General features: G+C 35.4%; 1 protein-coding gene across 1 annotated transcript in view; it reads right to left on the reverse strand.

The window, feature by feature from the left end:
• Window positions 1-178: 178 nt before the first annotated feature.
• The window catches only part of TRPV3 (transient receptor potential cation channel subfamily V member 3), a 33,985-nt gene continuing 19,204 nt past the window's right edge, over window positions 179-14,959 (reverse strand). The window contains 13 exon segments of the mRNA XM_044993436.1: window positions 179-2,020; window positions 3,155-3,225; window positions 4,157-4,269; window positions 5,225-5,496; window positions 5,940-6,006; window positions 6,575-6,740; window positions 7,544-7,617; window positions 9,354-9,455; window positions 9,990-10,148; window positions 11,022-11,198; window positions 12,778-13,058; window positions 14,203-14,343; window positions 14,557-14,733. Coding sequence (XP_044849371.1) covers window positions 1,926-2,020; window positions 3,155-3,225; window positions 4,157-4,269; window positions 5,225-5,496; window positions 5,940-6,006; window positions 6,575-6,740; window positions 7,544-7,617; window positions 9,354-9,455; window positions 9,990-10,148; window positions 11,022-11,198; window positions 12,778-13,058; window positions 14,203-14,343; window positions 14,557-14,733 — 1,895 coding nt within the window. The 3' untranslated portion in view covers window positions 179-1,925.

A 14,959-nucleotide genomic window follows, 5' to 3' on the forward strand; every position in this document is an offset into this window, starting at 1 on the left:
ATGGCATAAGCGTATCCTGATTGGAAAACTACTAGAAGCAACCACACAAGATGACCAGAGTAAGGTTCCGTGTATGTGCTGTGTCTTCTCAGTTCTATATATGAAGAGGAATGTTTTCCCAGGTAACTGACAGGCATAGGTGAATTAACCAAAAGGCAAACGTGGCCCTACTGCAATATTCTTGGCTGACAATTTCCAAAAAAGCTATTAGCACTGAAGAAATATTCCCATAAGACTCTGATTTCTTACTCACATGTGCTACTAGGCCAAACAGGGTTCAGCCATCACATTGACACCACCCATGAATCTCCTCCAATAAAAGTAAGCTTTGTTTTCTAAGATTTCAACTTTGTGGAGTCTGTTTCAGTTCTGCTTGATCTCTCTACAGGGGCTGTGCATAGTAAGAGACAGAGGATACAGGATCTATAGAAAGCCAATTAGTGACAACCACATTTACCATCTCCGCTAGCTCTGCACCCTGCTCCCTGCTGTGTAATTTCTTTATGTCCTTTTGCCTTAAAACATTAGTCTTGTGGATCAGCTGACCCACTGTGGAGATAACTGATGCAATTGTAAGGATCTAATGCATATCTTTCTACCATACAAACACAGACCAAGATTTGGCTATATCTTTTCTGAAAAGCCTCCTCAAAATAGAAATTAACAATGAAAATATTAGATCAGAATCCATGAAGACTAAGGCACATTCTACAGGAAATACATTACTACTGAACATACATAGAGCAAAAATATTTCTTTTTATATACACACACATACATAAAATAAAAAAACAAACATCATTCAAAGTTACATGTCTTGAGGACTGATAAAATAAAAAGTGCTACAGAAAGTGCAACATACAGTACTTTGAATTCAGAAAAGCTTAATGGTTCATAATTACAGTGCTTTCAACTGATTTTTTTTTAAATAATTTCTTCACAGATAAATATTTACTGCTAATCTCCCCAAAGTAGCAGGGATTGGGCATTAATTTAAACCCAAGAACAACACTCATGAGGTAAAAAGTATTCTGTTTAAGCAGTAAAACATGACAAGAAGTGGATTTTCAAGTGGTAATAGCAAAAGGCCAAAGACCCAGTGATTTAAATCAACCCAAACAATGATCCCTCTTAAATGAATTAATTTCAGTGACCTATTGCTCTTATGAAAGGGAATGTATACATACAAATGAGGAGAAAGAACTAGACATACAAAATTACACCAAGCATTATAGACCAGAAAACAGATCCTGCAAGGTCAGTGAAAGTTGAAGGAGTTCATCTTTTCACAAAATGCTCACCACACTGTAGAACGAGGTCCATGATGATAACACTGGTAGCCAAAATGAAAACACCACTGTATCCAGAACTTTCAAAATTACATACTTCATATTGTGGTTCTACTTCAAAGCTGAAATGTCTTTTTTTCATATTTTCAAAACTTAACTATTCTCAGTACACAAAATGATTTCTCCTAGATTAGAGAGATCAGTATAGAAAATACCGTACTGGACATCAAAGAGATTGGAATAATTTATCCAAAAGGAAAAAATATTGTATATTACATTTGTTTGATTTGTTTAACCAATAGAAAGTAAAGAACTCTGTTTAAACGCCATCACACAAACTTTGACACCAGGGATTTTGTTCAAAAGGCTCAGTATAATGCTTAGTCCTGCCTTGAGTGCAGGGGACTGGACTAGATGACCTCTCAAGGTCCCTTCCAGTTCTATGAGTCTCAAACAGAGCAAAATGCAATAGTCCCTTTTCCTTTGGCTTCTCTCTCTTGATATGTGGGTTGAAGTCATTGGCTCATCAAAGAAAGTTTGTTCTCTGACTGCTTGCAGCTGTCCAGTATATAAATGTAGGATTTCACTGTTCATTTTCTTAACCTTCTTAAACAAACAAATATCAAGTACCATGTAACTAAACAGTGGTTTCTAGCAAATAGTCCATTTCATCAAATGTATTCAGGGTGTTTTTGCTATTACTTCTTGACGTATCTTGAATTTTATTGTAACCTACAAAAGAAAATAAAATAATCATATTTTTAAAACTTTGTATTACATTATTTTTGCAATAATTTAATTTTGCATATATTCTTTTTATTTTTTAAAATGGAATATTTTATTTGTCAAAAACACGTGCATTTATTTAATCAATAAATTGTAGATTAGTACCATAACTTGTATGAAACTGTTTTATCCCTGTCCCTTTGGCCATTATTGAGATTTTTTTCCCCACCGAGTAATTATACATATTTCTAACCTTCATGTACTCACATAGCAAAGACTGGGGCCAATTGGCTAGAAGGTTAGCCAATTGTACCGAATATAGGAATTTCCATACTAAAATTACCAACTAATCTGGTATACTGCATTTGCTGTTGGGTCTTTACCTGTTGCAAAATGTTCTAACCTCCTATGAAAATGTATTTAAAGTGGCTGCAGAGTACATAGCAGGTTATTTAAAATAGCCTGTTTTTTTTGTTTGTAACATACACTTGTCCTGCTAATCAAATCTTTGCAAGAGGCCTAAAGCAAGATTTTCAAAGATATTTTAGGCAATTAAATTAATTTCAATGGGAGTAAGGTACCTAATTTACTTAGGTATCTAATAGGATACATTTTTTACAAAAAAAAACCCTATCTACATTTTTAGGCACCTGAATACCTTTGAAAATCTGGTCCCTACATATTTATGACCTTAATCCTGCAACTTGTTGTGAACAAGTGGATCCTTGAACGCACATGGAGCCTGCACAAAACAAATTGTAGGATCGAGGTCTACATTTCCATTTATAACGCTTAACTGGGAGCATATTAAGTTTCCTACTTATTAGCTTTTAAGTCAACTTAAATTTGAAAGAAAGCAGGCTTCCCATAAATCTGTGAGGAACAGGACACCAGGCTTGGTGGAACTTTTTATTTTCCTTTGAAATTCACGTGCCCCAAATATTGATGTCAATGTCTTGTTTACTAAATTCATGTTTATGTATCTGGTATATATTTCTCATCTTAGTATTGTTAGAATTTAGATTTTAGCAACATTCAAATTTAAAGATGTAAAATATATATTTAACTCCTAAAAAGAACAAAAAAAAAGCTTTAATACATTAGTATATTAATCTAAAGATATTTTAAAGTTAACAGTACCTGTTGGCCCTGGATCTTCATTAATAAATGAAACATGTGTTTTCCATTCAGTCCATTTCACTTCATTAATCCTGTTTATATTGTATATAAATTGTTATTACCATGAATTATCTCCAGTTTCATAGCTACGCTTCCTCTTTTGTTTCTTAATTATTTCTTGGAATTGTCATGGTACATCATCAATACATGTTTTACCAGTATGGAAACAGGGCCGGCTCCAGGCACCAGCTAAAGAAGCAGGTGTTTGGGGTGGCCAATACCAAGGAGCAGCACGTCCAGGACTTCGTCAGCAAGTCCCTTAGTCCCGCTTGGAACTAAGAACTTGCCACTGAATTGCCACCAAAGAATGGAGCGGTGCGATCATGCTGCGCGGCTGCCTTTCCCCACCCCACTTGGGACGGCAGAAAACCTGGAATCGGCCCTGTATGGAAAGTATCTATGTATTTTGCAGCATTATGTATTGTATTTAGCTGAGACTGTTCGCTCATTGAGCTACTTTATATTTTCATTCATTTGAAGCATACATTTGGAACTCACATTTCAGATGTGAATATGTGTCATAAAATATTATGGTACTATTTTGCAGTATGTTAATCATGTTAAAGAATACTCCATTATAAATATAATTAGTTTTAAATTAACATTTATAAGAGATTACAACTAATTAACATTCACAGCAAATAGAGATTTAGTAAGCGTGTATTAAAATCAAGTATGTATATGAGGAAATTCCCCTTTTTGCCTACAAAAAGATGAATTTTGTATTTTTAAAACTATATATTCCTATCTCTTACTAGCAACTGTTCACTGTAGAATATCCCAAACTGGATTTTTGCACACAGTTACCAATTTTGATTCTGCTTACAAAAATCCACACAAAAGAAGCAGAAATATGATTTTATAGATTTAAATGAAAATATTGTACAGTGGCTGTTATGAACAGACAACCCTGACGGTGCATTCAGAGGAGACTCATCAAACAGTGCTTGAATGTAGTATTACCTTAAACATACTCTAGTGTCATTTTCAGCCACTTTACACAGTTCTCCCAACTGGAATTTTTTCTTCAGATATTTTGGTAACATTTTTTCAAATTCCAAAATGGTCCTGGCTCTCTGGTAATAATAAATAGTTAGTAACAGCATTGGAGTGTTCTTAACCACATTCAAAATTAATATTTTCTGCTTCATATTACATATTTCACATTTTTAAATTATTTTAATTTTCAGAGTATGTTCCCTTATTATATACTGTGCATCCACCAACAAATTTTATAGTGAACACTGACACCAACAGTAGTTAATATCATTTAATACAGAGTACAGATGGTGTTCATGTACCATTGGTAGGTACTTTTTATTTTCTTTTGAAATTCACCTGCCCCAAATATTGATGTCAATATCTTGTTTACTAAATTAATGTTTATGTATCTGGTAGGTACAAGCAGGAAGTCTAGAATTTCCCCAGTTACCCTCAGCTCAGGGAGCTACATCCAGATAGGAGTCAGGAACCCTTGGCCTGGAACCTGTGCTAGAATTTAAAATTCTCATGCAACTCTCTGGCACAGCAGCGCCTCCTGATCAGGGAGTGATGTAGGTAGTATCCAGACAGTCTGCATAGGGCACTGAAGAACATGTTCACCTAGGCCGGCTGCGGGCTGAGCAGGGCCTGTGGCCGGGACCCCAGCTGGCAAGGGTCCGGCAGCGGGGCTGTGCAGGGGCGGCAGCTGGGACCCCAGACCATCAGTGTCAAATATCTTAAATATCCTCATCATGATCTGATATTTTCTGATTCCAGAGTGAAACTTTGTAAAAGTGTCTGGGTCTTGACCAAGCCAAAGAGTATTAAGGTCTATGGCAGGAGTAGTCAATAGGCCACAGGCCAAATCCAGAGCTCCAGTCACTTTTGATTGGATCAGAAAATATATTTTTTTAATTTATTATTAATTATTATTATTATTGTATTATTTTCTCTGGAGTCTGGACCTTGACTAAACCTTGACAGAAAAATTTGGACCTTGACAAAAAATAGTTGATTACCCCGGTCTATGGTTTAATACTGCAAACAAACCTGGAGTCTCCAAATGTGTTCACTCTCTTTAGAAATATTTTCCACTGTTTCTCCCATTAATGCAATCAGCATATTCAGAAGGAGAACAAAAGTCAACAATACATAAGTTATGAGAAGAAGAAGAAACAGCACAGGATATTTTGAATTCTGTTGGATCTCCAGATCTCCCAGTCCTATGGTAAGTTTAAAAAGCTCCATCAGAACAGCGCCCAAACTGCTGTGGGAATGACATTTACTGTCATTTGGGCACGTCTCAATCAACGCAGCAAGAGCTAAATAAGAAGCAAATGAAAAATCCATTTTAGTTATAATATTTTACAATTTATATAACATCTTTTATACCAAAGCATAATAAAGTGCAATATAAACTATAGAGACACACAAATGCAGCAACTGTCCAGCAACACACAGCAACAGAAGATGACAGTTTCGCAAAGGAAGTTAAGAATACCATATCCAGTTGAAACTTATGGGCAGTTTAGTTAGACAGAATGTAATTATATTTATAGGTATTTAGCCAGAACACTAGATTTAAACACTCTTACAAAAATTGTTATGGATTTTTAAAAAACCACAACTAGCACTTGACATCAGCTTGAAAGAAGTAATGTTCTGACCATCACAATGTTGTTCTTATTTATAATAGTGCAAAAAAAATTTACTCACACAAAATATCAATGCTTTTCTCCAGTAATAGTCAATAAATTATACTTACCTACGCCAAATCCCAGCAAAAACACGATGTATACAACTAAAAATTTTATCACATCCTGTAAGATCACCTAAAAAGTTAAAATGTTTATGATTAATACAATTTCATGAAGTTCTCTTTATAGTTGCATGTTTTGCAGTGATAAAGACGTGCCACAATTGATACTAGAGTGATTAAATCTACTTATATTTTTAAAAGTGATCACATTAGCAAGTAGGACGTTTTGAAAAGTTAGTTGGCCTGATTATCCATGATTTTTCCTGTTGTCTTATGCATTAATGTCTGTTAAACACACTAATCAAGGGGTGAATGTAACTCTATGAAAAGAATAAGCATTACACTGTCTGATTTAATTAAATATCATAACTCCATTAGCTGAAAAATACCATACGATTTAGAGATTTAAAAATAAATGTTGCATAATTTGAACAAATTAACTAGTTACCACTATTATTTTTTTTTAAATTACATAATACATTCTATTTAAATAAAACATATCTTAAAGAGAAGAAAATGGAAATTTCATTGTGGATTACTTATAATATAAAGCAACATCTAGATTGCAGAATGTACATGAGTTAGATAATGCAACTAGAGTAAATAGATAATATAACAAGAGTTAAAAATTATATACATGCCTTTTGGATCATGACACTATAAATTCCCATGGATTGGAAACCCCTGGTAAAGTACAGCATATTTGCCCATCCTAGTGCCATAGCCAAGACAAGACACACCAGGTGTTCTTTGTAGGAAAACAAGTACAAGAAGACAGAGAAGATCACAAGCACTGCTTGTATAAAACTGTTGAAAAAAAACAAACAAATATTGTAAATACTCTTTTACACAGCACAGAAATGTACAAAATATAGTGGAAAATATAATGCAGAACTTCCTTATTTCAAGTTTCACTTCCAATTTCACTTTCTACCCTGTGGCCAAACTGTGCTGGTTGCAGCTGGGGAACACTATAAAGGTAGCTCTATATCACTTTTTATTTTCCTCAGTCCTGGGGCCAGGCTAGCCCCCAGCGTAATTTAGAGCAACTTTAGGACTGTTCTAAATTATGCCTTGTGCAATGTCCCCCAAATGATCATTCTAGAGTCAGAGATCACAGAAACTCAGCATAACATTTACTACACCTCTTTCCCCAGTCATATCTCCTATGCCAGGAACAGGAGTGGGTAGTATAGGGCCAGCTATGCTGGCTCTAAGCCACTTAGGGATTCCTGTACACTGGAGGCAGCTGGTTATGCCATTTTTTTTGTTAACAGAGCAACACAGAAGATGGAATGGGTAATCAAAATCTGGCTAACTGACTTGTTTCTTTATAAACAAAATACAATTATCTATTCTGCAGTGCTTACAAAGATAAAAATAGTTTGTATGTACCAATCCACAATAGTGTTATTGGTCAGTGAATGCCAGAGATATACCTGGTGTCTTACAGTAAAACTGCATATAAAATTATGTTCTTCCTCTGACAACTGATAGTCTAAAATAACAAGTGAATAACGGTTAAAATAATTCATTTTCTGCGAACCAAAGAAATGTAACTGACAGAGCGCATGTTATTTCAGAAACAACAATTTATATGCCAGACTTACAATGCAAAGTGGAACCACGCATCTGACAGAATTGACTGAAGATCTGAGGGTCTTAGCAGAAAGATGGCTACACTCTGTGTAGACAGATATATATAAACAGATTAAAAATAGTAAAAATTAAAAGGTGAATAAAAATTCAAAACCAACTAGTCTACTAAAAACAGCTACAGCATCTAGAATTTCATTCTTTCTATACTGTTTGTGCCTCAAAAATGCTTTTCCAGATTTTTTCAAATGTGTCCTGATTTTCTGCTGTACTTAAAATAGTTTAATAGTTAACTTTACTAATAGATGTTACTAATAAATAACTTTAAATGTTTTACTGAAAAGTAAGTCAGATGTGCTTGTCCTTTCTGATATAGATCCTTATTCAATAATACATAAGAACGTAAGAAAGGCCATACTGGGTCAGACCAAAGGTCCATCTAGCCCAGTATCCTGTCTACCGACAGTGGCCAATGCCAGGTGCCCCAGAGGGAGTGAACCTAACAGGTAATGATCAAGTGATCTCTCTCCTGCCATCCACCTCCACCCTCTGACAAACAGAGGCTAGGGACACCATTCCTTACCCATCCTGGCTAATAGCCATTAATGGACTTAACCTCCATGAATTTATCCAGTTCTCTTTTAAACGCTGTTATAGTCCTAGCCTTCACAACCTCCTCAGGCAAGGAGTTCCACAAGTTGACTGTGCGCTGTGTAAAGAAGAACTTCCTTTTATTTGTTTTAAACCTGCTGCCCATTAATTTCATTTGGTGGCCCCTAGTTCTTGTATTATGGGAATAAGTAAATAACTTTTCCTTATCTACTTTCTCCACATCACTCATGATTTTATATACCTCTATCATATCCCCCCTTAGTCTCCTCTTTTCCAAGCTGAAAAGTCCTAGCCTCTTTAATCTCTCCTCATATGGACCCGTTCCAAACTCCTAATCATTTTAGTTGCCCTTCTCTGAACCTTTTCTAGTGCCAGTACATCTTTTTTCAGATGAGGAGACCACATCTGTACGCAGTATTCAAGATGTGGACGTACTATCGATTTATATAAGGGCAATAATATATTCTCCATCTTATTCTCTATCCCCTTTTTAATGATTCCTAACATCCTGTTTGCATTTTTGATCGCCTCTGCACACTGTGTGGACATCTTCAGAGAACTATCCACGATGACGCCAAGATCTTTTTCCTGATTCGTTGTAGCTAAATTAGCCCCCATCATATTGTATGTATAGTTGGGGTTATTTTTTCCAATGTGCATTACTTTACATTTATCCACATTAAATTTTATTTGCCATTTTGTTGCCCAATCACTTAGTTTTGTGAGATCTTTTTGAAGTTCTTCACAGTCTGCTTTGGTCTTAACTATTTTGAGCAGTTTAGTATCATCTGCAAACTGCCACCTCACTTTTTTTAATGTACTTAACACAGTACTTTAAGTACATGAGCTTTCCTATTTACTTCATGACCTTAAAGTACATTGCTTAAGTATGTTGCTGAGTAAGAATTTAGTATGATCACCATATTTCAAATCCCATTTTGATCCCAGTCTTTCAAAAAAGAAGGCCTCACATCAATTTAATATAATATCTTACACTTATATTAGTATATATTTGGACCATCAAGAATGATTAACACATTTATGCACGATTAGCCATTAGCCTAGTAATTGTACAATGCAAGACATTATGAAACATATAAGTTATAAAACATATAACTTATAAAATGATCAAAATTGTCACAGAGTCTTTACAAATCCACAAAAGATCTTTATGCATACAATTATTTTATATTAATTCTGAAAATGTCTCACCTCTTTTATGGCTAAAAATATTGCTGCTATCATAATAAGCACTTGTGCCAGCAACTGCAACCATCCCATGTTACGTGTCAAAGCTAATGGGTAGGGCGGAGCCTGGAAAAGAGGGTTAGAAATGAATAGTGGGAGTTTAAAGCTAGTTATTTGAAGGCACAATAAAGTAAAAGGTCCCAGACAAAGGACCCCGTCCTTATAGCCCTCCATGTGCAGAAATTCCATTGATTTCAATTAAGTGCTCTCCATTGAGGACTTGCAGGATCAAACTCAAAATGAAATAAGATTATTTAAAATATATACTTATTCTTTCTCAATTATAAAAAAATATAACTTTTAAAACCACAGCCAGGTCCACACACTTATGAAACAAAAAAAACTGTTTATGCATAACTCAAATGAATTTCTCTTCTCTCCTTATTGTTCTGCTCCCTCTTCAAGTGATAAACCCATGGAGGGAAATTCTGGCCCTACTGAAGTCAATAGTAAAACTCTCATTCACTTCAATGGAGCAATGATTTCATCCTAGAATCTCTAGTTCTATTTTTGATTCACCAAACATGTTAAATCTGAGTTAGAGAATGTTACTGCATTTTGAACACAGAATTCTATGAGATTTTTAGTTGCTGCACATACCTCATCTCTTCGGGGTCTATAGTAGGAAACCAATGTTAATATTATGTTGTATATGAAATAAAAACAACATGACATAAAGAACATGTGCCTTGCAAATTTTTTCCATTTCATTCGCAGTAGTGAATGCAGGGGCTCCAAAGTCAACATTTCATGACGGTTCTGTAGAAAAAAAACAAAGCCAAATTTGTGACTTGTGAGAAAACTAGAGGTAGGACAAATAAAAAAATATCAACTACATATTTTAAACATTTAATTTTATGGTCTCTTCTTGTCAGTCTAGAAATACCACTTTGCTCAATGACCCATGCGACAGCTCCTCAGCTGGTGTCAATGGGTATAGTTCTACTGAATCCAGTGGAGCTACACCAGTTCACACCATGAAGATCTGCCTGAGATAATTATCTGCCAAATTAATTTGATCTTGTTCTGTGGAAAATGCGATTGTGTTAAAATCCAAGTGTTAACTTCTGTACCAGTCTCCTAACACAGTATGTTTATTTTTCAGGAATTGCCACTTCAATAATTTGAATTTTAGCAACATCCCAAATTCTGCTTTTAAATGGTGAAAATTTCTTAATAATGCATTGCTTCTATGAATAAAACACCTATGTGTAAAGTAAATTTACAGTTTACTGTTTATTATAGTATCCTTGCCTCCCAATAATATTTTCTTTTAAATAAAGGATATATATGATATCAAATGGTTATCTTAGATAAAATGAGGTGTGTTGAACCATTAGTCTAAGACCATTTTAGATGTCCCAAGAAGAAAACTTAAAACTACAGTACAACAAACTAATGCCCCAAATGCAGGCCAAACAATTTCCCCAGGCCTTCTTTGGGATCTGGACCCAGGTGCATTCCTAATGGGACATTGCACGAGCACAAAGGTTCATGCTAGTGGCTCCTGCTGAAAGACTGAGACCTAAACGTTATATTTTTACTAGTTTTTCAAGTTCTCCAGATATTTATAAAAAAAATAAGTGAATGTATTGCTGGAAAATGTATTGACTTTAATGACAGGCAACTTACACCAATATTTGTGTTATAAACAATAATCTCCAGTAATGAGTTGTCTGCAGTCGTATCTAGTTCTGTCAGGTCATAAAGGGAAGACTGAACAGGACCATAAGCCCAATCTGTGAATTTTCTGGAAAGGCTTCTGTTTGGCTTGTCTTTTATTTCTCTACTGAGAATGTATTTCAGAATCTAAAACATTAACAGAATCACATATAAGTAAATTAAGTCTTCTAAATGGAAGAGAGAGTGTGTGCACACTTACCAGAAAGTTACTTTTTTACTAACACATTTGCCAAAATGGCACAATTAAATGTATTTTGTAATTCAATTAACCTTTTGGTAATTGAGGGGAGGCATTACAGATAACCCGTCCCTGGGAAATAAATACAGTTTTCTTTAATTGCCTTGAATTTTCTATTAGATCTGCAGTTTTTTCCAATGAAAGCATTCCACTGCAGACTTTAGTATAACTTTTCTTTAACTGGTGACTTTCTAATTTATCCCTTGTTACTCATTAACCAGGTACTCCAAGCTTTTGCTTTCAGAGGGTCAAATTCTACTCTTTTTTTTTATAAATCAGACTAATTCCATTTATTTCCTTAGAGTTACACCTGTGTAAGAGAGAACATCATGTAATTCAGAAATATTAATGTGTGCTATCAACAGCCCTTGATAGTATTAACACCAAAATAATTTTAAATAAAATTACTGTTCATCATTTATGGTATGTTATTTATTTAATTTTTGTATTTCAGCTCAGACCATGCAAACAGACTGTTTAGTTTCAGGTTATCATATGCTAGTGCAGAACTCCAGTGCTTGAGTTGCAAATACTGCAGGGAAAAGTTTAAATGCAAACAAAACTGATTTTTAGTTTATATATCATTAAAGTATTTCTATTAATGGAAGTGTCATGATATTATAAGGCATGCTACGCCTTCGACTCTTTCACAATCTTTCTGGGAGTGTACCCTTCTTAGTCATAGTCTCTGGGTCTCCACTCCACTTTGCTCAAGTGGGAATCCCACAATTCTGCTACTCTGAGATTGGGTCCATGGCTTCAACACCCAGGGCCGCCGGGGGGCGGTGGGGGGGGGGGGAATGGGGAGGCAAGTGGGGAAATTTGCCCCGGGCCACGCAGGGGCCCCCATGAAAGTTTTTCAGGGCCCCTGGAGCGGGATCCTTCACTCACTCTGAGGGGCCTGGAAAACTCTCGCGGGGCCCGGGCCCCCAGAGCTTCTTCCGCTCCAGGTCTTTGGTGGCAATTCAGTGGCGGGGGGTCCTTCCACCCCGGGACCCGCTGCCGAAGTGCCAGTTCTTCGGCAGCAATTCAGCGGCGGGGGCTCCCCGCCGCCAAAGACCCCAGGCCCCCTGAATCCTCTGGGCGGCCCTGTCAACACCTGTTTCTCACCATGTATGCTTCAGTAGGTCCAAATGAGCTTGGACTCCTGTTGGATAATTATCCTCTTAGGAAGATATGCAATTATCAAGGGTATGTAATATTGAATTTTTAAATAGCATTTGTATTTTGTAGTAATGAGGCATTGAGGAAAACCTGTGAGAATCTGAGGGGCTGAAACAACAGAAATAATGGAGCAGAGGTTTACAGTAAATAATCTTACTCAACCAGCTACCACTAATTTACAATACAAGATAACCACCATGGTGGAGTGCAAATTTGTGCATCTATGGTTTAAGTACATGTAGGCAACCTAGACTCTGTCTCTCTAGTTCATTTCTTTTGTAGAATATTACAATAGAGTCTTACCTCTAATTTTCCACTTTTTGCAGCTAGTTGCAATGGAGTTAAGCCATCTTTATTCTTCATTGTCTCTAAAGTTCTGCTCTTACTTTTCAATAGAATCATATCATACATTCGGATTACAAAGTCATTTTGTGTTTTAAAATCCTCTGCTACAGTGACTAATGCATGCAGTATATTGTTTCCTCTGGAATCTTGTGAGGTAATATCAGTCCTCCTATTGTCCATCAGCAGTTGAACTATATCTGGTTGATTAGTACATGCAGCTAATGCCAGTGGAGTTTCACCTAAAAAAATACAATGCACCATAACTATTAATTTTAAAATATTATGAGTATCAGAAATGTATTTGAATGATTATTTTGACATTTTTATGAGATTAAAACATTTTTACAAATTAAGGATAAGGTTGATTACATTGTTTTACAAAGAAACTTAATTTACATGAAATTGTTATTTGAGGAAAAGCTACAATTACACAATAATACACTTTATTGACAATTTCAGTCTTTACAAACAATTGCCTTTCAACTATTTCTGAATATTTGTAATTTACTGTACTTTCGAAAATTGCTTTCTATTTACTATGTTGCAATTTGTAATACAATTGCTACTGCATATTACATTTCCCAATATTTGATATATTATTTCAGCACTTACACTAAATGCCCAATTAAACAAGATAAATATACACACTTTCTTGTCTTTATGTGATATGTATAGATTTATGGAGAAGAATATTTTAGCCTGCACTCTGTTTACCACTAGCTGTACTTTGTGTAAGTAATTCATCAAATTCTCTTTTCTTTCATGCAAGCATTCATTCTGGAAGTATGAAGAGTAATTAGTCCTTCAGGATTCTGAATTGCAGTATTGCTGGAACTGAGGTGTCCCTGAGAGTTTGGATTGTTGGTTTGTTTGTTTGGTTTTGGTTTTGGTTTTTTTTTTCAGTTAGGTGGGGTTTCTTAGAGTGGCATTTGAAATGGGAAAGAACTCCCATTGACTTCAGTGGGATTTTGGTCTAGTTTTGTATGTACAATAGATGTAGTTAGGGTTATTACCGACCTATCTGCTTATGTTGTGTGCATCACTGTGGAATCTGAGCATCTTATGAATAATAATGTCAATCTTGCTTTTTTTCCTTCTGAACCTGTAGGAGAAATAACTTAATTAATTGGTAATTTGTTTTGTTTGTGTCTGGGTGAAAGAAACTGGGTGTTTTGGGTACGAGAAACTTATTGAGGTAAAGCAAAGGTTATGAAATGAGTTTTGCATTTAGTTCTGAAAATGATGAAGCCCATGGCCATTTTTATATCTTGTGCGAGTTTGGAAGACCTATCTTCTGCACACCTGAACCTCCCCTATTGCCTGATTGTTTCATTGTTCTAGCATCCCAACCCAATTTTTCCATGGAGATCACATTTCACTTACCGAAATAAAATCCCTCATGCTTGTGTTTGGGGTTAAAGAACACACCCTGTGAATGGGCATTGACATCTGCTCCTTTTTCTATGAGGGTCTGAGCAATATTGTATTGTCTTCTTTCAATAGCAATATTTAGAGCTGTCTGGCCTGCAGAAACATAGACATGAATCTTTAGAGTACAAAGTCCAGTTTTTATATCTTGTACAGTGCTGAGCTCAGTGATGATGCATAACAAATAGCAATAATAATTAATAGTCATAATTATTTTAATTGTCTTTAGAATGTTTCAATATAAAATATATGCTGTGGCATTAAAATACATGCAAAAATACACTCTAAATGGCTACTGAATGGAAATACCTTTGTATGCTTCTTCTGTGTACTTTGCGTTGATAAGCCTTTCCAAAAAACTATTTTCTTCTCCAAAGGAGAGCAGCATTTTCACTATTTCATTTGTGTTCTGGTTGATGTTCAAAAGGGCTTTCATCAGACAGGTTTTACCAGTATCTGAATCTGTTAATTTTCTCATCAGATAATCTACAAAAGTGAATTTTATGATTGAATTACAGGTGGTTATATTATGTCTTAAGGGGAATAGGAAGAATTCCAATCTCATGTTATTGGGAAACACATGCATATAGACTATTCCCCAAACTACTTTACATCTATTCAAGCTATTAATTTAACTTTATATTCCATACGTACTTAGTGAAAGGACATATGTATTCATGAACAAACAACCCCACTAGATGGATATATACAT

The sequence above is a fragment of the Mauremys mutica genome, chromosome 19, assembly GCF_020497125.1.
Source record: "Mauremys mutica isolate MM-2020 ecotype Southern chromosome 19, ASM2049712v1, whole genome shotgun sequence".
NCBI classification, from domain to species: domain Eukaryota; kingdom Metazoa; phylum Chordata; order Testudines; family Geoemydidae; genus Mauremys; species Mauremys mutica.